The sequence below is a fragment of the Amblyomma mixtum genome, chromosome 8 (genome assembly GCF_055824585.1).
Source record: "Amblyomma mixtum isolate Tamu chromosome 8, ASM5582458v1, whole genome shotgun sequence".
Taxonomy (NCBI): domain Eukaryota; kingdom Metazoa; phylum Arthropoda; class Arachnida; order Ixodida; family Ixodidae; genus Amblyomma; species Amblyomma mixtum.
In genome coordinates, this window is record NC_143019.1 from 42,415,529 (window position 1) to 42,443,357 (window position 27,829).

Here is a 27,829-nt window from a genome sequence, read left to right on the forward strand (position 1 = left end):
CCATTTAGAGTGTACAATAGGATTACAATAGAGGACAACTTACTCCCTTCTTACTCCTATTCATTTAGAGTGTACAAAAGGATTACACTAGAGGACAACTTACTCCCTTCTTACTCCTTTCCGTTTAGAGCGTAGAAAAGGATTACACTAGAAGAGAACTTACTCCCTTCTTACTCCTTTCCATTTAGAGTACAAAAGGATTACACTAGAGGATAGCTTACTCCCTTATTACTCCTTTCCATTTAGAGTGTACAAAAGGATTACACTAGAGGACAACTTACTCCCTTCTTACTCCTTTCCGTTTAGAGCGTAGAAAAGCATTACACTAGAAGAGAACTTACTCCCTTCTTACTCCTTTCCATTTAGAGTACAAAAGGATTACACTAGAGGACAGCTTACTCCCTTATTACTCCTTTCCATTTAGAGTGTACAAAAGGATTGCACTAGAGGACAACTTACTCCCTTCTTACTCCTTTCCGTTTAGAGCGTAGAAAAGGATTACACTAGAAGAGAACTTACTCCCTTCTTACTCCTTTCCATTTAGAGTACAAAAGGATTACACTAGAGGACAGCTTACTCCCTTATTACTCCTTTCCGTTTAGAGCGTAGAGAAGGATTACACTAGAAGAGAACTTACTCCCTTCTTACTCCTTTCCATTTAGAGTACAAAAGGATTACACTAGAGGACAGCTTACTCCCTTATTACTCCTTTCCATTTAGAGTGTACAAAAGGATTACACTAGAGGACAACTTACTCCCTTCTTACTCCTTTCCGTTTAGAGCGTAGAAAAGGATTACACTAGAAGAGAACTTACTCCCTTCTTACTCCTTTCCATTTAGAGTACAAAAGGATTACACTAGAGGACAGCTTACTCCCTTATTACTCCTTTCCATTTAGAGTGTACAAAAGGATTGCACTAGAGGACAACTTACTCCCTTCTTACTACTTTCCGTTTAGAGCGTAGAAAAGGATTACAGTAGAAGAGAACTTACTCCCTTCTTACTCCTTTCCATTTAGAGTACAAAGGGATTACACTAGAGGACAGCTTACTCCCTTATTACTCCTTTCCATTTAGAGTGTACAAAAGGATTGCACTAGAGGACAACTTACTCCCTTCTTACTCCTTTCCGTTTAGAGCGTAGAAAAGGATTACACTAGAAGAGAACTTACTCCCTTCTTACTCCTTTCCATTTAGAGTACAAAAGGATTACACTAGAGGACAGCTTACTCCCTTATTACTCCTTTCCATTTAGAGTGTACAAAAGGATTGCACTAGAGGACAACTTACTCCCTTCTTACTCCTTTCCGTTTAGAGCGTAGAAAAGGATTACACTAGAAGAGAACTTACTCCCTTCTTACTCCTTTCCATTTAGAGTACAAAAGGATTACACTAGAGGACAGCTTACTCCCTTATTACTCTTTTCCATTTAGAGTGTACAAAAGGATTGCACTAGAGGACAACTTAGTCCCTTCTTACTCCTTTCCGTTTAGAGCGTAGAAAAGGATTACACTAGAAGAGAACTTACTCCCTTCTTACTCCTTTCCATTTAGAGTACAAAAGGATTACACTAGAGGACAACTTACTCCCTTATTACTCCTTTCCATTTAGAGTGTACAAAAGGATTACACTAGAAGAGAACTTACTCCCTTCTTACTCCTTTCCATTTAGAGTACAAAAGGATTACACTAGAGGACAGCTTACTCCCTTATTACTCCTTTCCATTTAGAGTGTACAAAAGGATTACACTAGAAGACAACTTACTCCCTTCTTACTCCTTTCCGTTTAGAGCGTAGAAAAGGATTACACTAGAAGAGAACTTACTCCCTTCTTACTCCTTTCCATTTAGAGTACAAAAGTATTACACTAGAGGACAGCTTACTCCCTTATTACTCCTTTCCATTTAGAGTGTACAAAAGGATTACACTAGAGGACAACTTACTCCCTTCTTACTCCTTTCCGTTTAGAGCGTAGAAAAGGATTACACTAGAAGAGAACTTACTCCCTTCTTACTCCTTTCCATTTAGAGTACAAAAGGATTACACTAGAGGACAGCTTACTCCCTTATTACTCCTTTCCATTTAGAGTGTACAAAAGGATTACACTAGAGGACAACTTACTCCCTTCTTACTCCTTTCCGTTTAGAGCGTAGAAAAGGATTACACTAGAAGAGAACTTACTCCCTTCTTACTCCTTTCCATTTAGAGTACAAAAGGATTACACTAGAGGACAGCTTACTCCCTTATTACTCCTTTCCATTTAGAGTGTACAAAAGGATTACACTAGAAGACAACTTACTCCCTTCTTACTCCTTTCCGTTTAGAGCGTAGAAAAGGATTACACTAGAAGAGAACTTACTCCCTTCTTACTCCTTTCCATTTAGAGTACAAAAGGATTACACTAGAGGACAGCTTACTCCCTTATTACTCCTTTCCATTTAGAGTGTACAAAAGGATTACACTAGAGGACAACTTACTCCCTTCTTACTCCTTTCCGTTTAGAGCGTAGAAAAGGATTACACTAGAAGAGAACTTACTCCCTTCTTACTCCTTTCCATTTAGAGTACAAAGGGATTACACTAGAGGACAGCTTACTCCCTTATTAATCCTTTCCATTTAGAGTGTACAAAAGGATTGCACTAGAGGACAACTTACTCCCTTCTTACTCCTTTCCGTTTAGAGCGTAGAAAAGGATTACACTAGAAGAGAACTTACTCCCTTCTTACTCCTTTCCATTTAGAGTACAAAAGGATTACACTAGAGGACAGCTTACTCCCTTATTACTCCTTTCCATTTAGAGTGTACAAAAGGATTGCACTAGAGGACAACTTACTCCCTTCTTACTCCTTTCCGTTTAGAGCGTAGAAAAGGATTACACTAGAAGAGAACTTACTCCCTTCTTACTCCTTTCCATTTAGAGTACAAAAGGATTGCACTAGAGGACAGCTTACTCCCTTATTACTCCTTTCCATTTAGAGTGTACAAAAGGATTGCACTAGAGGACAACTTAGTCCCTTCTTACTCCTTTCCGTTTAGAGCGTAGAAAAGGATTACACTAGAAGAGAACTTACTCCCTTCTTACTCCTTTCCATTTAGAGTACAAAAGGATTACACTAGAGGACAACTTACTCCCTTATTACTCCTTTCCATTTAGAGTGTACAAAAGGATTACACTAGAGGACAACTTACTCCCTTCTTACTCCTTTCCGTTTAGAGCGTAGAAAAGGATTACACTAGAAGAGAACTTACTCCCTTCTTACTCCTTTCCATTTAGAGTACAAAAGGATTACACTAGAGGACAGCTTACTCCCTTATTACTCCTTTCCATTTAGAGTGTACAAAAGGATCGCACTAGAGGACAACTTACTCCCTTCTTATTCCTTTCCGTTTAGAGTGTACAATAGGATTACAATAGAGGACAACTTACTCCCTTCTTACTCCTTTTCATTTAGAGTGTACAAAAGGATTACACTAGAGGACAACTTACTCCCTTCTTACTCCTTTCCGTTTAGAGAGTAGAAAAGGATTACACTAGAAGAGAACTTACTCCCTTCTTACTCCTTTCCATTTAGAGTACAAAAGGATTACACTAGAGGACAGCTTACTCCCTTCTTACTCCTTTCCGTTTAGAGCGTAGAAAAGGATTACACTAGAAGAGAACTTACTCCCTTCTTACTCCTTTCCATTTAGAGTACAAAAGGATTACACTAGAGGACAACTTACTCCCTTCTTACTCCTTTCCGTTTAGAGCGTAGAAAAGGATTACACTAGAAGAGAACTTACTCCCTTCTTACTCCTTTCCATTTAGAGTACAAAAGGATTACACTAGAGGACAACTTACTCCCTTCTTACTCCTTTCCGTTTAGAGCGTAGAAAAGGATTACACTAGAAGAGAGCTTACTCCCTTCTTACTCCTTTCCATTTAGAGTACAAAAGGATTACACTAGAGGACAACTTACTCCCTTCTTACTCCTTTCCGTTTAGAGCGTAGAAAAGGATTACACTAGAAGAGAACTTACTCCCTTCTTACTCCTTTCCATTTAGAGTACAAAAGGATTACACTAGAGGACAACTTACTCCCTTCTTACTCCTTTCCGTTTAGAGCGTAGAAAAGGATTACACTAGAAGAGAACTTACTCCCTTCTTACTCCTTTCCATTTAGAGTACAAAAGGATTACACTAGAGGACAACTTACTCCCTTCTTACTCCTTGCCGTTTAGAGCGTAGAAAAGGATTACACTAGAAGAGAACTTACTCCCTTCTTACTCCTTTCCATTTAGAGTACAAAAGGATTACACTAGAGGACAGCTTACTCCCTTCTTACTCTTTTCCGTTTAGAGTGTAGATAAGGATTACACTAGAGGATAACTCACTCCTCTTTCCTCCTTTCCGTTTAGAGTGTAGAAAAAGATCAGACTAGAGGATAAACTACTCCCTTTTACTCCTTTCTGTTTAGAGCGCAGGATGGGCACTCTAAATGAAGCGCGTTCTCAAAAAGCAAATCCGAATCACAAATATCGTGCCAATGTATCTCTGTGTGTGTTATGCGCAAAGGCAGAAATGCACAGCCTCGATTTTGTTATTGGCACTACGGAGTTACTGCGTAATAATATTTCTCGCTACTCTCTTCTGCGCAGGTGAAGGTCATGCTCCGCGTGTGCCCCACGCCGGCCGGAAGCGGATGTTCGTCTTCTAGTTCGTCGCCGTCGCACTCGCCAGCCCGCGATGCCACAGAAGGGGGAGCGTCCAGCTTCCTCCAATTGGACTCACGCAAGAAACAGGCAATACTGCTCAGTCGTCCTTGCATGCTCGTCTTATTCTCGCTCTGGGCCCAATCAGATCGAACTCGGTCCGGTGGTAAAGCATGTAGCACGCGCAGGGACTGTGCTCTCCATTTCAAATGGCCGTGAAAGGAGCGGCTACCACCGCAACATGTCATGACTGTATCAGCATCACCGTTTTTAAAATTACAATCTCTAAATTTTACAAAAAATCACCCTGTATACATAGATAATTATTAAGATGCTCCCGGAAAACTTTTACTAATTTTGTGTCAACTGTACCAGACATTATTGCAGGGTGGGAATTAAGGTCAAATCTTTGGGGGGTTATATTTTATGTGCTATAATTGGTAGGCATACATTTAATATGCAATAATATCTATTATCCCTCGATGAATTGCCGCTTTCTGTCGCAACTACTTGCGTTTATCTTATTTATATCAATGTCAAGTATCGTTTCTGCGCGTAGCGTCCTTGTATTAGGTACACATGCGTGTGTTCATTGTACCTGTTCTTTTCTAACATGCGGTATGAGGTCTGCCACCCTTCATGCGACGTCGAAACTTAGCCAGGCATGCGATTACCTTTTTGTCAACTTCCTTGACAACGGTTGCGTTTTCAAAAAAAAAAAAAACACTCAACCCCACCATCAAGATTCTGCCTACAACTCAGTAGTCGTAGTTGTCGGCCCGTGTTTTTCGAGTTTACGGCGTGCTGGTCTCAGATGCACATCTCGCAGGTCACGCTCTACGACCCGGCGTTGACGGGAAACTGCGGCGGAGGTGGGGCGTCCTCGGGAGAGGACGTGTCCACTTCGCCAACGCCCGCCCGACCCGCGGGGGCCGTGGCGGCTCCCAAGATGTTCGCATTCGACGCCGTCTTCCCGCAGGATGCCACACAGGTGAAAAGTGCATGCTTTGACCGTAGTTCCTGTTCTGTTCTCAAAGCTGCATTCGAATGTGAACATGAATGGTCGTTCACCGATTTCAGATCGAGCTTGCATGTTTATTGGTGCTGATTTTCTTCCATTCCTATCATTTCCATCCTTTAGCCACTGACATGCGTTAAGCCGGAGATATCCAGGGATCCAGAGAAATGAACATGTACATCGAACATCATAAAATTCTCTTTTATAATGCTTCTGTACTGCCCCTTAGCTAAGCGATAATATTAAGGCGTTTTGTATGATGACCACCGATAGCACTTTACAGAATAGATTTTCTGTCATCATCATCATCATCAGCCTGACTACGTCCACTGCAGGACAAAAACCTCTCCCATATCTGTATATACTTGCACGTCTACGTTTATGGACGCGAAACATAGTTCGCAGGTTTTAAAATACCTTTAGTATAAAGTTTTGACCGAAATTTCGTACTCGCCAGTAACATTAGTCACTGCTAAGTATTGAAGTGCCACGCGTAGTGCATGCATTCGTGAAACACTTATTGTCTACGGCCCAAGAATCACTTTTCGAAACTCTACACAGGACAGTCAGTGTATTTGTCTTTCTCTTAGTTTTCCCACAATGTTCTTCCCGTCAAAGCTTCTGCCGACCACTGTGAGGCAATTGCTACATACGCTTTACTTTAGTTTGGTTCACTGCTATTATGCGCTCATTACTGAGCACTGACCAGGACGAAGGAAAGTGCACTAGACGTGTCACTTGGTCTTTCGGCTATGCGGTGGTGATTCGTTTCTCCTCTGAACACCTTTGCGCAGGCCGAGGTGTGTTCCAGCGCGCTGACAGAGCTGGTCCAGGCCGTCGTGAATGGCACGGACGCCTGCCTCTTTGTCTACGGACCGGCTGGACTCGGTGAGTGTGCCTCCAAACGTAGCTCTTTAACATGATCCTCTAACCCTAACATGCTCCGCCGGCCCCGCCTCCGGGGGCGGAGTAGCCTGACCCACCCGTGCCACGCGACTTATTGGCCGTGGCCATAGTATCTGCCTGACGTCTGGAAGAAACTAACCCATAGCCACCTCTCAACTTGGATACACAGTGCGCGAGCGACAGAGGAGGGTTCGAGCATGAAAAAAAGTATCCGAAAAGGGCTCGCCAAGTTTCGCGAGTGATATCGGGTTCTCTGCTGCGTGTAGAAGTGCATTACTTGGCTCAGGTGTTCATGACAACACAGTGCAGTGCTTGAGTTAGTTTATGTGCTCTCCTCGGAGGGTGTTTCAGCGCCCCTTTAATAATGCTACACTCGGCGAAGTTTTTCTTTCGGCGAAGGAAAAACTACAGGGGCGGAGCTTAAGTGACTGTGACTGTCCGCTATATATTTTGACCGCAAGATGATGCACAAGGACGCCTGGTGACTGTCCGCCATATATTTTGACCGCAAGATGATGCACCAGGACGCCTGGTGCGTTGCTCTCTCCGCAGTACCTTCACTCTGCCGCTGGTCTCGCTGGCGCCATCTATTGAAGCTGATTGTAACTATATGTGCTTTGGATATTCTATATAAGGAGATTAATCAAAAACACTGCTTTTTCCCTGACCTCCTAACTAGTGACTTTCTAACGCTTAAAGCCATTGTCTCACCTCCACCGCGCATTCCGGTCTTTGCCAATCGTCTCCCGTAAGCGTTGCAGGTCCTCAATAACTAGCTACCGGCATGCACACATTTTCTGTTAAAACAGAATTACAAAAATTTGTTTCTCCACTTTTATCCGTTATTTTCAGTGTAAACCGAGAAAATTGGAGCTCAATATAATACGCACCACTTTGCTCCCAACCGTACGTGCGGCCAGCCGGCTCCGAAAGCGGGCGCTTCCAGTCGTGACGTCGTTTTGTGAACCGTTGAGAGAAAAATGGAGTTTCCTCAGCAGAAGCGCGGTAGTGAAAAAAGAAAGCAAGACCCGCGGCTGGGAGGCTTTCTTGCCGACGCCGCGTCTGCCGCGTTCAGATAAGCAACAGGCGAAAGCATGTTCGCCTGAGGCGAAGGAAGGGAGAAAGGCTTGCTTCAAGCGTGCTTTCACCAACACGGGCGATTTATGTCGGCGGTTTGGGGCCGTTGCTCGCCGTACTTGTAATATTCTTTCTTATTTATTTTATTCGCAGGTGTCGTCTGCTGGGCTGGTTTCGCTGCTATCTTTGTCGTGTTGCGTTGCTATGCCACTCAGTCGACGCTTGTCTCAACGTGTTCTTGTTTATTGGCGGTTTTATTATTCAAAAAAATTATCGGCCCTTGAGATCTTTTCGCCTGATTATGAGTTCTATTCGACGAGAGCGTAGGATTTTGCATGCATTTTGCGTGGACCGCCTGCTGTTTTTGTACAGTGTAGTATGTCGGCTGTATTTGGCTGATCGGTTTTCGCAACACTTGTTAGGAGGAAGTCTTCGTGGGTTGAAAGGCGTCGGGATGTGGTCACCCTCTAGATGGCGCCACAGTGATGCAGTTCGTGAGCCTGCTTCGCCCGGGGGAGGAGGTTTACGCGGAGGAGGTTAGAGTTTGCGAAAGTTGTGGGAGCTTTCTTCACAGCAAGCCCTTTGGAGCGCGCGGCGCAGTTTCGAACTCGAGGAGGCGTCGTTACTTTGTACATTTTTGACGATTTACTAAAATGTTTGTGTTTAGCGTAAACATTCGTCTGTCAGTAGGTCGATTGGTCGAGATGGCGCCACGACTCACGAGGAAAAACGACTTGGAGAGATTGCCAAGAAAGATACAGCGTGAGTTACGTTCGCGAGTCGAAAGCACACAGCTTTGTCCAACTGCGGGAATGGTCGTTCAGTGATGGATGGGCAGGACTTCCTTGGAAAATCCGCTCCGCCTAAGCTCCTTATATAAATTGAAACGAGCACGAATGCACTTTAGCAGCTGAACTTTTCTTAGTAGCGTATATTTGCTGCATTGGCTTCCCGATTATAAAAATGTTGTTTGTAAATAGAATTCTCTATAACTTATTCAATTAGTGGTTTTGACACCCCTGCATGACACAATTTCTCCGCCTGGGATAGACTACCGCCGGTAGATTTTTGTGTGTATGTATGGATAGCAATAAAAGTAAATTAAATTTGTCTCCTGAAGCGAGCTGCAACTTTTCATCTTAATGACAGTAGAGTTTCAATGTGTACTGGTTACGTGTTCCTGAAAAATAATATTTTATTGTTGTGCGGAATATGTTCGAAACCAAGTCTGCATTTTTTATTAATAGCGTACATTTAAAGCATCATACGATTGACAGTGTTTAAAGAGTATGTTTCCAGAGGGACAGGACGTCAGCCTTTTTCAGGCAAAGAAACCCATCACGCCCGTAGCAAAACAACAAAAAAAAACGTTTCTTTGAAGCAGTCAGATCAAAATATTCGTCAACACGATGAATGCACCGCGAAAAACAACAAGAAACAGAGGTAAAAACAGCGGCTCTAAAGGAGAGGCCGGGGGGGGTTGAGGCAGGAAAAGAGGGCGCAGGAGCGGCAGACAGGAAAGGGTGCACCGACGCTATAGTCGCTCGAGTGGCTTGGCTAAGGCGCTTGGCTACGGCCGAACGGCTTCGACGACGGTCACACCTCATGCCCATACGAGGGCCTCTCGTATAAGCTCCCCTAGAAATGCTCAGAGAAAGTATGTTTCTTCTTTTCTCTTACCCATTGTTCTGCAGGCAGCACTTCCGTCTCGCCCGCTTCCTCACAACGCCACTTCCGGTCTTTTATATTCTCGTTATACTTTCGCTAATGTACGTGCTCATATTTTGCTTCACACTTTCTTTTCCTTGGGTTTTCATTGATAACAGATATCGATGTTTATGGTATTTATCTCTTTTTTTTTCGTTGTAGTTGTTTACAGCTCTTTTGCTTCCTGTGTGCTCTTCGCTGTTTGGTTTCTTGTGTGCGTGTGGGAGAGTGGATAGTGGGGGGCGGTGGGGTGTCAGCGTTAAATATTTATTTTTAAACTGTTATTGCTACTCCAAGCGTTAGTGCACATAAAAAAGTAATTGTACCTGTAAGTAACGTTCCACTCCTGACTAGAAGGGGACATTTGCTAATTTAAGGGCAAAGCGAGGGGAAGCTGGTTATTCAAAGCGCAAAATTAAAACACGTGCAGGGTGCGAAACCTCATTCTATTGATCTTCAACAGTGTAACAAAGCCCAGACGAAAACAAAGGTCAAAACGAGATACTGGTCCTACGTAGGGTTCAACGTCACGAAGTGACACCCGTGGCCTTCGAGGGACCCCGTAGCGGAGGAGCGGGCCCTAGTGAGGTTCCTAAAGGAATGGAGTAATGCGCAAGGCATAACAATACTTCTAACAACACGTGGGATTCCTCAAGGCCCCAATACATAACTTGTAACTGAGTTTTTTTTTCGGCAGCTCAGTTTCAATTTCAGTTGCCAGACGATAACTGCGAAGTCAGAAGTGATTAAGCAGACAAGGAAAGGGGAATGAGGGGCTCGTTATAAATATGAGAGAAGCCAACAGCCACAGAAACCAAGGGGCACAGGGGATTTTTTAATTTATTAATTTAACAAAATAAATTAAAAAATCCCCTGTGCCCCTTGGTTTCTGTAGCTGTTGGCTTCTCTCAAGTCACAAGTGAGTATGATACCAGGTGAAGCTACAAAAACTGCTTTAGCCGCTGCCTTGTCATCTTAATTCATTGAAACTCTTTACACCAAACTGCTCAGGAGTTCATGAATCATTAATTAATTAACATTTATTGAGGAACAGGAAGGCTTGCGGCCGCGACTGGGGCATGGGCTCATCAAAAATCCTTTGCAGGCGGAGTGTAGAGAGGGCGACCACGGAAGTATGTCGCTGAAGATGGAGTATCGGCGGCTGCACATGCTCTGCGTATGCGGCGAGCAGCAGCGACAGCTAAGCAGGAGCAGGCCGAGTGGACTTTTCACTTTAATTCTATCGCATTCGCAACAATTAATGTAATTAAGTGTCCCCTAATTTTTTCAAAATCTTTTCCTGTTTGCTTTTGGTTAACTAGAAAAACTCCCGAGAACTGACCACAGACGCGCTTTCTGGAAGCACATTACCGGATAGAATGAAAAACCGAACTCAGCTGGCAACATTAAATGCGCACCACCAGCGTGCAAGCTAGCTTCCGATTCAAGGGCCCCTGACGCACGTTAGATTGGTTGCGAACGTTGCGAAAGTGTCAGGACAAGAGGGAAGGAGACGGTGCGCAAATAACCGGTGTGTTTAGTGTCCACTTCGGGGAATGGCTTGGTTGCATCGAGATGGCTGTGTTTGGCCAGCGGTCTGTGTTGCGGTCTCGATAAGGGCGGGCAAAGTAGCGGCCCGTCAATGAGCCGAACAAAGGCAAGAGGTTTTACACCGCCAAGGCGCATAACCTTCGCCGCGTTTCCTTTCAGTCGATGCAAATATGTGGCGCCAGGCGGTCCTGTTCGCCTACCGTGCCGGCCGCCGCAACAAACTTCATTAGCCACCCCTGTGTTGCCGCCTGTCCTGAACCGATGCCGGCGCGTGACACGAGAACTATAGAGGCCGTCTCCGCCGTTTGTTGGTTGTTCTTTTCATTCTGCTTTTAGCCACGTTTCGATAGGGGCAAGACCTAAAAGACATCCGTGTGCGGTGCAACATCAGTGCACGTTAAAGAACCGCAGGTGGCCGATATTAATCCACCTCGCTCCACTAAAGCACCTCTTTCTATCTTCCTTCTTTCACTCCTTCATTCTTTCTCTCTCGACACGGTTGAGGTATCCACCATGAAGTGAGACAGTTACTGCGCCTTTCTTTTCATTGATAACAAATTTCATAGTTTCTTGGGGTTGAGGTATCCACCATGAAGTGAGACAGTTACTGTGGCTTTCTTTTCATTGATAACAAATTTCATAGTTTCTTGGGCAGCAGTGCAGAGTCTCGTGAGGGCAACGTTTCCAGAACTGGCATGGTTCATACAGCCCGAATATACAGGGTGTTTGATTTATTGAAAAAAGAAATAATGTGCTCTAATAGATAGAGAACACTTTCGTAATATTTCGCTGTCCTCGCCTTGAGTCCGTCCTCTGCCATGCAGAGATATTTCTTAGGGCTTCAGGTAGGCTTTTCAAAAATTTGTACTCAAACATCACGTGGGTTCCTCACGCTAAATGTGTCCTGCTAACAGCATTTCTTTAATATTCATTGCTAAAGGAAAACAGAGGAAAAATTTAAAGCGCACATCGATGGAACTAAGCCAGCTTTCTAATTGCAAATTCATTACTTGTAACCCCATTTTTGACAATCCCTTCGTAATAACAGAGGGCCACCTCGGCGTAAATGAAATACTTCAACGTAGAAAATACAATAAATTAAAGATACGAATTGCAAACACGCACAACTAAGAAGCGCTTACGTTCAGATTAAACTTTGGTAGCGTTGTAGAAGAAGCCAACATTTGTGTGCCTGAAAATTAAGGTCAATAAAAAGATAAAAGGGGAAGACGTCATTGATAAGGTCACGACATTGAATCAACTTGGCGGAGAGAACATTCTAATTCCCAACTTATTTGCAATGAGGGCTTTTTTTTTTCGCTGCATACGCTTCAAGGCAATCACAAAACTCCCTAAACTCTAAACAAGAATAAGCCTATATCGGAGTACGAAAGGGAGTCAGGTGTCCTCTTGCGCACTTCCGTCTAGAGGGAAGGGTGTGCTGCCCAAGTCCCGGAGTGGATTTCGGTCCCTAAATGTGCATTATGCTTACTCTTGGCAACGGAGGCAAATTCCCACTGCAAAGCATAGTAACGTGATGCAGTTAGCAATGGAAGGAAGCTTTAGGTTAGCAATTAGTTTCGTTTTGGTTTTGTGGAGTTTAACGTCCCAAAGCGACTCAGGCCATGAGGGACGCCGCAGTGAAGGGCTCCGGAAATTTCGATCACCTGGGGTTCCTTCACGTGCACTGACATCGCACAGTACACGGGCCTCTAGAATTTCGCCTCCGACGAAATTAGACCGCCGCGGCCGAGATCGAACCCGGGTCTTTCGGGTCAGCAGCCGAGCGCCGTAACCACTGAGCCACCGCGGCGGCGGTTAGCAATTAGAGAAGGTTGAAAGCTTGATTTAAATCTTCGTAACCACTGAAATTCGCATGTTTTGAGGTGGAAATTTGTTTCCGTTGCCAACCGTAAGTATTCCGTATTTTTAGTGGTGTAAATCTACCACAGGGATTGGGCGTGCCTCTAAAAGGAGGGCGCTAGATTAACATTTACTCCATATTTATTCCTATATATACTACTTCGTTTTTAGAGTGTAGAAATGGACTTTGCTGTGAAAGGAAACCCAATAGGGTGGTCCTCAGTGACCTTCCAAAGCCTCGACTATCGCGCTTTGTAAGTTCTAAAACCAGAATGAGACGTATGAAATACCATAAATGCTCAAGAAACGATGAACTTCCTTTTTTTTTCTGCAGCTTGATCATTAGTAACATTCAAGCGCCTGGAAGTGACAACTCCAAAGCAAGGGAAAAACTGAAAAAAAAATTACCGACGATTACGTTACTTCCTAATGCGAAATTTGAGCGCAGCAAAAAGCTGTTTCACCTTTTCGATAGATTGAGGCAAAGAAATCGAGCAACACATGTATGCGCTATCACAGAGTTTTTTTTTTTCACACGTATTCCTTTAACAAAGATTCCACTAACAGTTCTTGACAGTCATGAATGAAGCTTTGTGGTCGGAGAAATAGACTGATATATGTTCGACTTGGTACACCAATGCTTGATTCTCAAAGACGAGATCTATACAAGTGCCTCGCGAGGTTGTCACAGCCGTGGGACGCGTTACAAGCGAGAGGAACGGGATGTTCTCCCGCATAAGTGTTAGGAAATTGCTGTTTGTCTTTATGTCAACATTAAAGTCCCCCACTACTAACATCGGTGTGGATCGATGGACGGTTAATGCGAGTTGCAGGAAGTGCACGACGTCTTTCGTGAGTGCGGTAGGGGCGAAGTAGGCAGCTACTACCAGCAAGCCGTTGGGCAACTTTGCGGCGCACAGTTCGCCAAGTTCATGTGACGTGCCAAACATTTCGACTGGTATTGCAGAGAGACCTGTGCGCAAGTAGATAGCGACTCCCGCCGCTCTGTTGTGGTCTCTGCGAGCACCACAGCAGTATAGGAAATCTATGATTTCGAGAGGCTCTTCGGGATCCAGCCAGGTTTAAGCAAAGCAAAGTACAGAGGAATGGCGCAGAATGTGATCGTGGTGTACGTCCTTGGCATGTGCGGCAAGGGAGCGTACGTTAAGAATGTGGTTGTGAATGATGAATCAAGTGCTGCCAGCGAATGACGCCTCCATTGGCTGTCTGCGTGTGTTACTGATGTGTGGTTAACATGTTAAGCTTCGCCTGTAAGAGTGGAACGCGACAGCGTCTTGCAACGCTGCCAGGGAGTCCACAGAACGCCATCGCCAATTCGGCTGTACGCCTTGCTGGACGGTAAATTTATTTTTTGAGGAAAGGAGATGTATCTCTCTCGCATATCTGAGTGGACACCTGCACCTCGCCGTAAGGGGAAGGGGGAAGATGGGAGTGAACGAAGACGCCGTATTAGCTAGACGCGCCTTTGTTCATTCCAAACCATTCAGCTGGCATTACGGAGTGGCTAGCGTGCTCGTATCGCACTCCGGAGACCCTGGTTCGATTCCCCAACTCGACCAATTTCGTTCTCGGTTTTATAGATTTATGCGGTCTAACTAGAAAGGTTAATTAGGCTATTTCATATTTACATTATTGCATTTCTATCCATCGTGTTCTGTCATTAACCTGTCAATTGTTGGAACTGTCTAGGATGTTCGACACAACGTATATGAAACGAGCAACGTCTTACTGAGTGGGGAAGTGCGTGGTGGTGGTGGGAACGCGGCTTCGTACTTATCTGTTTTTTTTTTCAGCAGCGTCTCCTTCCGCGGACGCTGTTGTCGCTGCGGCGCGCGTCTTTCTTTTCTTTTCTTCTGACCTCTTCATTCTCCTCTATATTAATTAGGCTAATTGATTAATTAAGCAATTAACTAAACTCAGTCCAACTTAGTTGCAGCATCACTATACGATCCCTTTGATTGGTTGCATGGTTACTAGCCAAAGTACAATTGGCCCCATTTGAAATTCGCGCACTGTGACGTCACGAGCATTTCGACCAATTGAAAAGCATGACATTGGGGGCGGAGCTGGTTACGAGGCCGACGCCGACGCCGACGCCGACGCCGACGCCGACGACGACGCGAAACCCAGGAACGGACGCCAAAGAGCTGCGCTCTAAAAAAGTTGAATTATGGCGAGGAGTTTGGGGGCACGAAGCGTGGCGTTCAACATTGAAGGAACGCATCGCCAGTGGGAGACCAGGCGCGCGAAACTGTGCAATCGAGCTGCCCTTATGGCGGATCCAGGGAATGCTGGGTATGGAAGACGGAGTAATGACGCGGGATTGCCGGAGAGAAGGCAGACGCGCTCATCTCGCGGCGAGTCGCAAGTCCACTGCTTCTCGGGCTCGGCTTTGCGCTGCGGCTGTCATCCGCTCGTAAAGCATTGATTTATGGCTCGCTGCCGCCTACGCGGGGGTCAGAAAAGCTCCAGCTGCGCTCGGCTTCCATTCGTGTGTGCCTGGGAAGTAGGGGTGTGAGGGGGTTCAGTGGGCTGCTCCTGAAACCGGCATTGGGGTTACTCTTGACTGACCGCCCCGTGCCAACACCTCTTCTAAAACCGTGCAGCAGGGCTCGAACTGCGAGTTCTGCTGTAGGCTGCGGTCGCCATCGTAGCTTAGAAAGTACAACGACGCACTTGGACCAATCGTAAGCGACTTATTTAGCTCTTTTGAAGCGTAAAGTAAGAGAAGATCGGTCTCTGAGCGCATATGGCTATTCACTTGCGTCTGTTGGTGTCATCAAGGGCACACTATAGCAAATGCCAATGGTTTGGCCCAGTGAGTTACAGTTACCTCAGGGAGAAGCTCTGGATGACCGGGAAATCTTGGATAGGGAAGATTCCGTCACAATAATTTGTCGGCATCATAGATTTATCGTCATCATCGACATCAGCCTGAGTACGAACACTGCAGAGAAAAGGCATGTCCCATGTCTCTTCAATTAACCACGTACTTTGCAAGCTGCGGCCACCGTATCTTTGCAGACTTCTTAATCTCATCCGCCCACTTAACTTCATAAATCATGGATTCAGCGGTAGACATATGTGATGTGCTTGAGGCAGGCCTGCGAAAATTTTTTGTTGAGAAATTCGTAAGTCTGCATCAATATCTGCTAGTCTTTCTGACTTCAGGAGCATCATTTTTGCACTTTTACTCTCATTGTTCAGAACATTTGACCTGACACACGGCGCAGCTAAACTTCAGCCGCCGAATCTACATTTTGGAACATAGGGCAGTCAAGCAAAATACTTACTTCCCATTTCCGAGCTTTCCAGTGGTGGATGACGCGGTCTTTCAGAAACTAACCTCTTCTCCCTCTGGGTAACCTTGACATCAACTCTTTGGGCGTGACCATTATGGCTAGTTTCTGCTATATAGACTTCATGCGTGATTAGCGAGCGTGTCGCTCACTGGCTAATCACGATTGGTCGGCGCGCATGCTGAGGCCAGCTGCGATGGCCGATGAGAAAGGCTCTCGTTATACAGAGTCCAGCGACCTCGCTTTCGAGAATGTCGCCCATGGTTGGGCGCTGCCAACTTTTCAGGCACTGCACGCTTCTCAAACGGACTGGGGTCCAAGGGCCAGGCCCCCGCGCACGCCCTCTCGCGTCCCTCCCCGCATACGGTCGCTCTCAGAGACCGCGGAGCTCCCCCTAGCGGTCCACGACAGCGGCGATTCCTCGCTCGTCATTTATCTATTTCCCGTGCGCTTTACCTTTTATTTTTTTTTTAAATCAGATTGCGCTCGTTTCTCTTGTCTCTCTATTTTCTTGACTTGCAGGCGTTCGCCCGTGTGCAGACCGGCGTAAGTCGCAACACAAAGCGCCAGCCATCATTTAGCAGTAGCTGAGAGAGGAGGCTTTATATGCACCAACGAAGAAGGGAAAAAGCAGGGACACACAGAGACAAATCACACATGCAATCTGTCAAGTGAGGTTTCGTATTTTTTTCTTTCGTTTTTTTTTTGTTCTTTTGTCGTTGCTTCCTGTCGGCTCCCTTTCACTTCCTCTTGTAAAAAGCATAAGCCTGCCTTTGTTTTTACTTGAGATAATGAAGGATTGGCAATGCCGCCAACGCGAGGGGAATGGCTAGAAAGGACTAGAGACAGGACATCTCATAAGACCGACCAAACTAAGCACGAAGAAAAAATTGTAGGGGACCGACAAGCTACGCCCTAAGAATATGACATAATAGCGTTAATAAGTTATTGCCCACATATGGGGAATTGATCATCTCAACTTCACGTTCACATATCCCTGGGAGTCATCGTACCACTCCTTGAGCAATAGTGCAGTGGTGAAGGAATGCGCCACTGCCCTGCGATGGCAGTTGTTGCCACCGACCAACCTCTCGCGATCAATTGAACTGCCCCTGCCTGGGTGGTTAGTTCGCTCACAATCCGACGGGTAGGTTGTGATGACCCCCACAAGGTCACGTGACCTAGCTTGTCCACCTAGGTTGCTTCTCCTGGGGTGGCTGCCTGAGCCACCCTATTTATCGCTCACAACGCCGACACCAGATTTTCTGCTAACGGGGCCTCTAACGTTATCGCATTGAAACAAATGAAGCCCATGTTTCTCCTTGATAGGGTGTAGGAAGGTAGAGCTCTCTATCCTGCACCCAGCTGTTCGTAACTGATTGGTTGACAGTTTCGAGTCACTCCGCAATTGGGGAACTCCATTTCTCTCTGCGATTCTTGCTCCTACTCTGCTTTGCGGCATGTAAGATGTATCAAGAGCGAAATGCTTTTAGCCCCGCTTCTTGGAAAACTGAGACAAGTAGCGTCCGGATACCGAGGGGAACATGAGGTCCAACATGAAGCCGAACCTTTTCGAGAAATTCTGAAAGTTCAAATAGGAATGCTATAGTATACGGAACAAATTTTCTAGTGTATCGCGTCGTCAAGAGTAGGTGTAGGCATGAAATGCATTGCGGAAAGGTTGTAGCACATTCTAGGAAGGATCACACATAATGGCAACCGCAGCTTCGGTCCTTTGAATGCTGAACGCGCTGTCACCTTCTCTCGTTGTGCAGCAATCTGCCAGGCTTCTTTCGCGGTTTGAGCCGTCTTCACCGTCAGCCGCTTTTCTTAACTGGTTATAGCGTTCGCCTTCCTTCACCGCTTGTGTTAAGTAAGGCATGAGGAGGGTCAATGAGGTAATAGTTCGGTCATATGTCATAGGGAAGCTGCAGTGTTTCCGGTACATAATTTGAAGTAAAAGGGGCAACGCATAGCTTTATCGACAGCTAGAATGCCGAAAGAATGATGTTTCCCATTTTGGCTTGACTAGTTATGGGCCCGAAACGGTCTTTAACTCGTTGCAATACAACCTTCGTATAGGCGGCAGACCTCACAGAAATGGTTCGCTAATTTCCAAGCAAGCCTAATGACAAATATTCACTTAAGCTAAATTGGTTTCAAATGAGCATAAAAATGATGTAATTAAAGAATTCTTTTCTCCACAGAGAAAACCGCATCACGGCTACGGTAGCTAGATCTAGCCGTGGCAGAGTTCATCTTTTCTGCCCAGCATCAGCCAAGGCAAATACGAAACAACATATTCCTATCATTTACGCGGTGAATAAATTACTGTTTAAGAAACCGGCATAGAGCCTCTCGAAAGTTTATATGATTAGGCTGGCACGAAGGTACGCATGGGGCCCAGCCATGCCATCATCGCACCGACCGTGGCTTCGTCGCAAAAACAGAAATCCTTCCAGTATTACCGGAAACGTTTTGGAAAGCCGCCATCTTCTGACATATAATAGCGTGGTGGAGCGCGAGTTACATGTAGCCTAAAAGTGCGGTAACTTGTGGGGAAAGCCGCGGTAGGTTCTATTTAAGTGCAGTAACAACGAGAAGCATCCTGTGCAAGCACAGATGATTACTCCCCCGAAATTACGACATCGGCCACACTTCAGACAGTGATGTGTGCGTGCCGAGCACTGTTCGAATGAAATTAAGGCGTTTACGCCTCGCGTTTTCTATCTCGTGTTTACCAAGACTAAGTGATGAGTTCCCATTTAGTGCATGTTTTCCGGTGACGAGTTGGGCCACGGCACCACCGTAGCTACGGTATGCGTTGCGCTGTTACGGTCACCTTAACAGCGTCTTTGTGGCTCGCATCTACCGTCGGCCGACCTGTACGATATTCTAACATCTAACGCTATAGCATCAGAAGCCGATGGGACCAAAATGCGTCATCGTCCACAAAATTCGCCAATTGGCTGGAGTGAATGACGCCCCAGACCGCAACGTTCCCATTGGCCGGAGGGAACTGACGTCACCAGACCAGAGCCTTTCTATTGGCTGGAGGGAAGTGACGTCCCCAGACAGAAAGTGCCGTCACGTGATCGGAAGTTACAGGTGAAGGCATCAACAGCTGCTAATGCTATCACATTGCAAACATATAACTTAATTAGGTGTTCCTGTAATTATTTTCCTTTCTTTTCCGGTTCTTGGGAGGTCGAACTACACGACTTATGACCAATCTGCGAGTAAATGCGGTACTTCATCTACTGCCTGGCCAGCGTCGTCTCTTAAGCTGCCAGCGCTTTTCGCGTCAGGCCTTGCCCACGTGCTTCTCGCGGTTTTCCATCAGCGCGGATGATGCACGTTCACGCTTTGTGCACGCTGCTTTCCTCTTATGCGTGCTCTTCCAACAGTTTTTTTTTCCTCCAGGTCACCTCACCTTCTACTGTCTCCCTCTGTGTGCTCTTAGGCCTATCGCGAAACGAAAAATGAAAAACAACAGAAGAAGCGGTACAGGCATAAGGCACCCTTACATTCCCGCTGGCAACCTATCTCGCTGTCGCTGTCAGAATGATTTGTTTCCGCAGCGGCTCGCAAAACGGTGCTAGTCCTGAATGCCCTCGGCGTTTCTTTTATGTTTGCGGCTTCCCGTGATACCATCCCAAGCTTGACGCCGCAGTGAAAAAAAAAGTATGGCTCTGTATCTTTATGGCTTTTGTTGGCATGCCTGCAACGCATGCCAAGATGAAGGGCAGTGGTCGTCCTGTGCCCTAGTATAGGCGCCACATTTGAGATACGCTGTTACCCTTTTCTGTCCCGTAGTGAAAATGACTTGGTGGCGTTTGAAAACGGAGCAGCTTTTCACATTACGCTTTGTTCATCATTTTCGGGGCCCGCGGAGAAGTCCGCAATCGTGCGGAACTTGATTCGTGGGCAATGTAGCAAGTCCCGGCTAGGGCCTAGAATCCACACAACTAAGTTATACAAAATCTTTGAAAGAGCACTGAAGGGAAAAAAAAAATTGCTGGTGGTTTACCATTTCAAGATTAAAGTTTTTGTTCCAACTTCTTCACGGCCACTTCAAAATTACCAATTCGCAATACTTACACCCGCCTTTCAAACACTCGTCTAGAACTAACCATAGTAAAACACTTCGTCAACCAGTCAGCCGTGTAAATATCCGCAAGTACTCCCTGTTTCCATATGCTATATCGTATTGGAATAAATTGCTTGAAGATGCGGTGAAGTGTACGTCCGTGGAACTATTTCTTAATTATATCGAAAAAATTGACTTTTCTGTTTAATCCTCTCCTACTCTTTTTCTGTTTGGATCAGGGAACACCTCTGTATTTTTTAAATTTTGTTTTTATTCTGTTTAATCACAGTGATGCATTGTAAACACTCCTGCATGGGCCCGAAAAGGGCCTGCAGTATGTTTAAATAAATAAATAAATAAATAAATAAATAAATAAATAAATAAATAAATAAATAAATAAATAAATAAATAAATAAATAAATAAATAAATAAATAAATAAACAGGAAATATTGCGCGAAAGCACAATTTTTTGCACGTGGATACCACGACCACGTACCTGAAAGCGTGATTGAGGGGTCCACTGGCCCAGTGAGCCAGATAAGCGGCTACTAACTTTTTCATGGTGAATGCCAGTCAGTTTAACCTATGTACGTTGGCGGCCTGTGCTCTAGTGGAGCGTCTTTGCAGCAACCTTGTCAACGCCAGCGCATATTCCGTTAGTGCTGTGATTCTTCCACAACATTGTTCATGCCAACCCATGCAGCCGCAACCTTTCAGTCATTACCGCCACAAAGCTCAAACCGCAAATATTAGTTTGATAGTAGTGTTAGTTGGCCAACAAAATACGATGTGCGGTGCGCAGCTTGAGAGTCCGTTGCAGTTTAACACGTGGCGTGTTCGGCTGCGGTGATAGCCTTGTGCTCTCGCGCAGTGAAGTTGATCTGTTCGCGCTGCGGAGGTTCGAATCCCAGTCGCGGGTATTTATTCATTTCTTTCACTTGGCACAAAACACAAACATCGCGATGTCTTGCTCGGGGCTTACCCTTCGGAATCGCACTTTTACACTAAAGGTTAGCCACGACTGATACGGTACTTTGGTGAACTGTACTAGCGCTGTTTTGTTTTCCTGCGAAAGCACTATTCCGATGGGTGGACCGCGAGGAAGATCTTGCGATGTTCGTGGTTTGTGGCAAGGTCGTTTGCGGTGTATGTGGATTATGGAGGTCGTAGGTTCAGTTCCCAGAGACTGCATGTGGCCAGTTTTTCTTCTGTTTTCTAATCAGTTATCTCTAAGCGATAAATATTCACTAATAATGTCAACTGATTAGCAACACAAATTAAAAAATATCCCTCTTGCTCCTTGGTTTCTGCAGCTATATATATATATATATATATATATATATAGCACATAAAAATAAAAGTGCTTGGTTCCTAGAGGTAAAATGCGAAATTGAGAAACGCTTCATTTAGGTAAACATTTAATGCGAGTCGATGTTTAGGCCAGAGCCTGTCCTTTTTCAAGACCCTTGAAAAACACTGTCCGAAACGTCGACTCGCAATAAATGTTTACCTCAATGAAGCGTTTCTCAATATATATATATATACACACACATATATATATATATATATATATATATATATATATATATATATATATATATATATATATATATATATATATATATATATATATAGCACAATAAGGTAAACGTACTTGGTTGCTAGTTTAAAATAAGATGCGAAATTGAGAAACGCTTCGTTTATTGGGAGTCGACGTTTCGGACAGACTCTGTCCGAAACGTCGACTCCCAATAAACGAAGCGTTTCTCAATTTCGCATCTTATATATATATATAGAAAGATAAACGTAAACAAAAAGACAAAACGTAGTTGGTTGCTTGAGGAAATTGAGAAACGCTTCATTTAAGTAAACATTTATTGCGAGTTTTACCTAAATGAAGCGTTTCTCAATTTCATATATGTATTAGTTTTTGCAGTCCTGGCTTAATGCTACGGAGAGTTGCTGCTTGGTTCTATTTTCCTTTTTTTCCCAGTGTCAGAGGTTACGTGCGTGCGCGTATTTCCAGCGCTCTCGGCGGCAACAGCGCCGCCACGCGCCGCTCGACGGCAGACATCGAGGCGCTTTCACGCTCCACTGTTCTTCCCTTTTCCTCTCTTTCGGCGCCGAGATTTATCCCCGCGCGAAATGGCCTCCCGGTCGAAAAACGTGCTGATGCAGGGCTTATCTCGCGAACGCTATTGAGTAACGGGGGATACGGAGGTGAAGATGGAAGACAAAAAAACAACAATAAAAAACGCAAAGTGGAGACGAGGCCACCGGGAAGAGTTAAACGAACGAGGAAAGTACAAGGGAAGGGCTGTAGAAGAAAGGGTGTTGTGCGAACCCTATTGAGCAACCCGGGAAGCCGAAGGAGAGGCAAGAAAAAGAAAAGCAGGTCGTTCAAGGGCTGAGGAAAGTGGAGGGGAAAAATGGAAAGGATAGCGAAAAGAAGAGGCAGAGGGTACGACATGGAAGAGGAGAGGTCGGAGGGCGTTCGTGTACGGTTTCTCTCTGCTGCTTGCAAGGCGTTACCACCGCTCGCACTGTGTTTCTCTCCTGTTCTTGCGTTGAAAAGTGTCTCTAGAAACAGGAGCTGGGATAGGAGGGAAAGAATTGTTGGATCCTTAGCTGAGCGAGTTGAAGAGTAAGAGGCTTGTTGAAGTGAAAGCGACCCTCTCTTGTGAAGAACTGTATCCTTGTGAAAGGAACTGGAAAGCATGGCACATTAAGGAAAAAGACGACGCTCTGCTATATGCAGTTGACTACAGAATATAATGTACTCATGTATGTATCAGCAACATTTCTAGCATGCGATCTTCTTGAGGGTATTTTTTGCACTGACACTGTGGCGTACACTCTTCCTCAAAAATAAAGAAAACAAAGAGTTCACTTTTGGGCGATGCTATGTGGGTCCCTGCGCATCGACAGCGCTCCAAATCTCTTTCTGATACGAGGAACTCTTGAAACCAGCGCTTCGAAGGCTAGGGCTTCCAAGGATGCCACGAAAGCCGGACTGCATGGCTTAGGAGGAAACATCATGGGCTGTAAACTTTCGACAAAGGCTGTACAGATAGAGGCGCTAAAAAAGGCGGCAATCGATATCATGAAGTGAACAACGCAGTCTGAGTCACACAGAGTAGAATTAATCATGAGGTGAACACACCCCTGTTTTCGGGCTAGTTGGTTATGAAGCATCCTGAAGTGAACAGCGCTGTTTGAGACACACACAGTAGGACTAAGAACCAGAGTAACACAGCTCTGTTCACTTCATAAAGCTTCTTAACCAACTAGCCCACCAAAACATCTTAAGGCAATGGATAAGCTCCCGTTCTCTACATACATATATACAACGAGTGCCACAAAGCAAGAAACAGCTTAAGTCATGCTGTTGATCATTCCATGGAGCAAGTCTGAGGATTTTTTGTATGGCGTTGAACTGAGTAATTAAAAAGGCTGAGTTGGTGTTGCGGTTATATGAAAATTTCATGATCAAATTTAAAGTGCCCCAGGAAATGTCTAATTTATTGGTGTTCACTCTTATTATGTTATAAATTCGTTTTTATCCCGTTGAAAAAAAAAACGCGCGAGATATGACGACGCCATGTGCTCGAGCGCCGCCATTCTCGTTTGGAAACTTGGCTGCGAACTTCTACTCACGTGCCCTATATTTGAAAGCCTTGCCATTTTAATAGCGTGAATGAGAAGCCTACGTTATGATCCTGATCTTTGAAAGGATCGCCGCCATCTTTAATTTCGCAAACTACCATGCCGTGATGATTGAACAAAAGGGCGCGGTCTACTTTGGGATGCAGGGACGCACTCCGACGAGTACAACGCGGAAAGGTATGCGATGTTCGCTTCCTTCAGGAGGACAGGAGCCCTTCACAGTACAGTTCAGGACATTCTTTACCCGAGTGGAAACCAGACATGCAGAAGGGAGGCTTCACGCCTTCTTTTAACATTCCTGCATTACACTGCTCTTGACTCTAAATGGTGACAGCAGGGACGGTCTATGGTCTTCTGTGATTTTATGTGTGCGTAGATGGTGCCTTCAGGAGGGGTCTATGTTATTCTGTGAGTGAATGTGTGCATAGATAGTGGCTCTGCAATGGACTATGTTTTACTGTGACTGCATATGTGTATAGATGGCCCCTTCTGGAGTGGATAATGTTGTGCTTTGAGTGAATGTGTGCATAGATAGTGACTGCGGGAGTGGTTGTGTTGTATTATAAGCGACTGTGTGCATAGCGGGGCAGATATGATCGGTTTTAGGACATTATTAACATACAAGTGACGCTACGGTGGAGCAGTTGCCTGCAGAATAAGCAAGGCTAATTCCACCTCTAGCATACAACAACTCAACTCAACTCAGCTCAACTTAGGTTTAACCATAATCATACGCATGCGTCGAGTTTTACCGATACAAATATTTTTGGCGGTAAGCCAAACCATCACTCTAAAGAGTTAAGGTGCAATGACCTCGGAGATGAAAAAAGGCACGTACAGAAAACAATGGGAGGTAGACCACTTGACCGTTATTTAGTCCGCAAGGAGAGGAACTGCGAGGCTTTAATGCGGTCTTCATAGAGTTTCTAGGCGATGATTGTTTCATATCTTGGTTGGCTATTGACTGCAGAAACGCAGTTAGTTCTCAACGCACTTCAAGGCACTATTTGTGTTGTCATAAAGTGTGCTCTCTTCCTGGTGTCTATAACAATCAACTAGAGAGCGTGGTTAAACAATAATTACTGACTTTTCCCAATATAACTTAACCGTTTCGCCCACACAGCTCTATGCTTTTCATGATGTTAGCATACAAGAGGTGCAAGAGATCTGGTGATGGATGCAACTCAGAGCCAAACTGCAACGCAGTTCTTCCCCAAAATGCGAATCCTCAACAACCTTCTTGTCCTTGTCTTTGAATGTCTACCGCGCTCGGGCCAGTGCATTGATTCACCTGTGGCTATGTGCGATAAGCTCTGCTTTTCAGCCCTTGGTTCACACTCGTCTCCTCCACTATGTGTGCGCAGGCAAGACGTGGACGATGTTGGGCGGCAGCTCGGCGCACGAGCTGGGCGCCATTCCGTGCGCCCTGTCCTGGCTCTTCCGGCTCATCGACGAGCACAAGCAGCGCACGGGGGCGCGGTTCTCGGTGCGGGTCTCCGCGGTGCAGGTAGCCGGCCGCTCCGAGCACCTTCGAGACCTCCTCGCCGAACAGGCCAACGGTAAGGGCTCCTCCGACGGGTCTTTTCGTGGTGGCTTTGAAACTTTCCCTCCGAGCACTCCAGCGCCATCAAAATATGACAATTGGTTTCCGATTCCGTGACAATTTTTTTCCTTTTGTGATTGGCTAAAGCGATGCCATGCTCCGCGTCCCCTCTTCGTCAATGGTTCAAGCCCAGTTATCGTGGCGGCGTGGCATTCCTTCGGCCAACCACACATCGGCAAAAAAAAATGAAATAAAATCAAATAAATAGTCTAATAGCCCGGAACGCCAGCCGCGGAAGGTGTGTGTTAAGATTCACTAATTTGTTGTATAGCTCAAAAAGACAGTTAACTCCACAGGATTATTTCCTTTAAATGTAACTTTAATAACATATTCTGACACTAAATAAGTCGGAAAATTACTGATGCCACATGCAAAATACCTGAACCGGATATTTTCTTGTTTCCTCTTCTTTGCTGCCTACGAGTCCTGGATATCACAAACCTTAGTATGCCACCTCACGGGCCTCGGGTGTAACGAACTTAGTGTGTTGACCGCGGGTTGTCGTCGGCCTCACCACAGCCATTGACCCCACTATCCGATTCCAATCAGCCTCACAGTTCAGCCGACCTCAGCAATAGCAGGGGCTTAGCTCTGCCCCAGTCAGTGAAAAGGGTTTAATTGATCAGAGTAGATTATAAGGAATGATGATGACGGTGAAAACATTTTAAGTGGAACTGAAATTTGTAATCGGCCCCCCTATTCCGGTGTGTCCGTTGGATTTTGCAGCAGTTGTAGCCCTTTCGGTCAGGTCGTGCTGAACTTCCGGGTCTGAGCTGGACAGCGTATCATCCCATCATCCCATCGCTCATTTGTCGGTTCTTTTATCCTTTCCATTTCTGTGATATCTCGGTACGCCCAAGCCATGTTGTATAAGTCCGAATCTATTTCACGCTGTGCGCACTATACCTCATTGTCTTCTGTGTACATTGCGTGAAGTCTTTCTGGGCTTGAATATTTGCTCCTTTCTATACTTCTCAGTGTTCACTGTAATATAAAGGCGCCAAAAACCACACGCACACACAAGACAAGAGAACGGAATAGAGCGCCTATGTGTGTGTTGTCTTTGGCGCCTTTATATTGCTTGAATTACCAACTAGCCCAGCAAGAAGTTCTCAGTGTTATTTCCTGTTCCTTGTCTACTTCTTCATTCCGTGGCGCTAATTCCCTTCTGCCTAGCTGTAGTGCTGCATGATTTCTGAGTATGCGGTCAGCATGCTTGAATAGTGCGCCTCCGTGGGTCGCGGTGCCCGGAGTAGGAGTGCTGGGACTACTTCGTGTGGTCCTTTGTTACCCTCTACGGACCAATCAATAAGTTAGAAAGGCAGAGCAGAACAACGGGTATAAAAACTAATATGCAGAAAACCAAAGCAATCTTCAGCAGTATCGGAAAGGAACAGCAGTTCACAACTTGAAGAGATGTCCTGGAATTGGTAAGAGCACACGTCTACTTAGGGCAAATGGTGATCGCAGATCCGCATTACGAGAGTAAAATAACTAGAAGAATAAGAATGGAGGGGAATGAATTTGGCAAGTTCTCTCATATCATTGATGGCAGTTTACTAATATTCTTCAAGAGAAAAGAACAGCTGTATCTTACTGGTACACGCCTATGAGGCAGAAACATGGCGGATAACGAAAACGGTTCAACTTAAGGACAACGCAGTGAGCTATGGAAAGGAATACGATAGGTGTAATGTTAAGTGACAGGAAGAGGGAAGAGTAAGTCAGGGAGCAAATGCGGGTTGATGAAATCCTAGTCGAAATGAAGAGGAAGAAATAGGCTTGGCATTGGATGTAATACCAAGCCAAGACAAGCGATGTTCCTTAAGTGTAACGGAGTGTATTCCAAGAGAAGGCAAGCGTAGCAGGGGGCAGCAGAGAGTTAGGTAGGCGGATGAGGTTAAGAGGTCTGAGGGGATACGGTGGCCGCAGCTGGCACAGGACAGGATTAAATGGAGCAGCGGCCTTTGCCCTGCAATAAGCGTAGTCATATAGGCTGATGATGATGACGATGTATCTGTTCACCGTCGAACCGATTGTACACGAAACTAAACTGACCATTTTAGGGCATTTACTACACCGCATCAATGAATCCGCTATGACCAGAAAAGTGATTGACTATACTGCATGCCTGTTGTCATCAGTATGCCTTCGCTTTTAGCTGTTGAACTTTTATAAGTAACATGTGTAAGCTAGCATAAAAGCGTGTTTTATCACACCATATCTATTTCTCTGCATCTCCTCTTCCTCGACGTTTTGCTAGAACCCCTGAAAATTCCTGCTGAACTGTCATCTTTTTTGTCTCTTCCGTGCTGCTCAGTCTTTACGACCGCGATTG

The 27,829-nt window shown here is 45.3% G+C and overlaps 1 protein-coding gene across 1 annotated transcript in view; it reads left to right on the forward strand.

The window, feature by feature from the left end:
* Nucleotides 1-27,829, forward strand: part of LOC149332249 (uncharacterized) — a 397,168-nt gene that overhangs the window by 338,579 nt on the left and 30,760 nt on the right. Inside the window, exons 8-11 of the mRNA XM_089555722.1 lie at nt 4,636-4,779; nt 5,519-5,680; nt 6,502-6,595; nt 25,253-25,447. Coding sequence (XP_089411848.1) covers nt 4,636-4,779; nt 5,519-5,680; nt 6,502-6,595; nt 25,253-25,447 — 595 coding nt within the window. The remainder of the gene's footprint in view (nt 1-4,635; nt 4,780-5,518; nt 5,681-6,501; nt 6,596-25,252; nt 25,448-27,829) is intronic.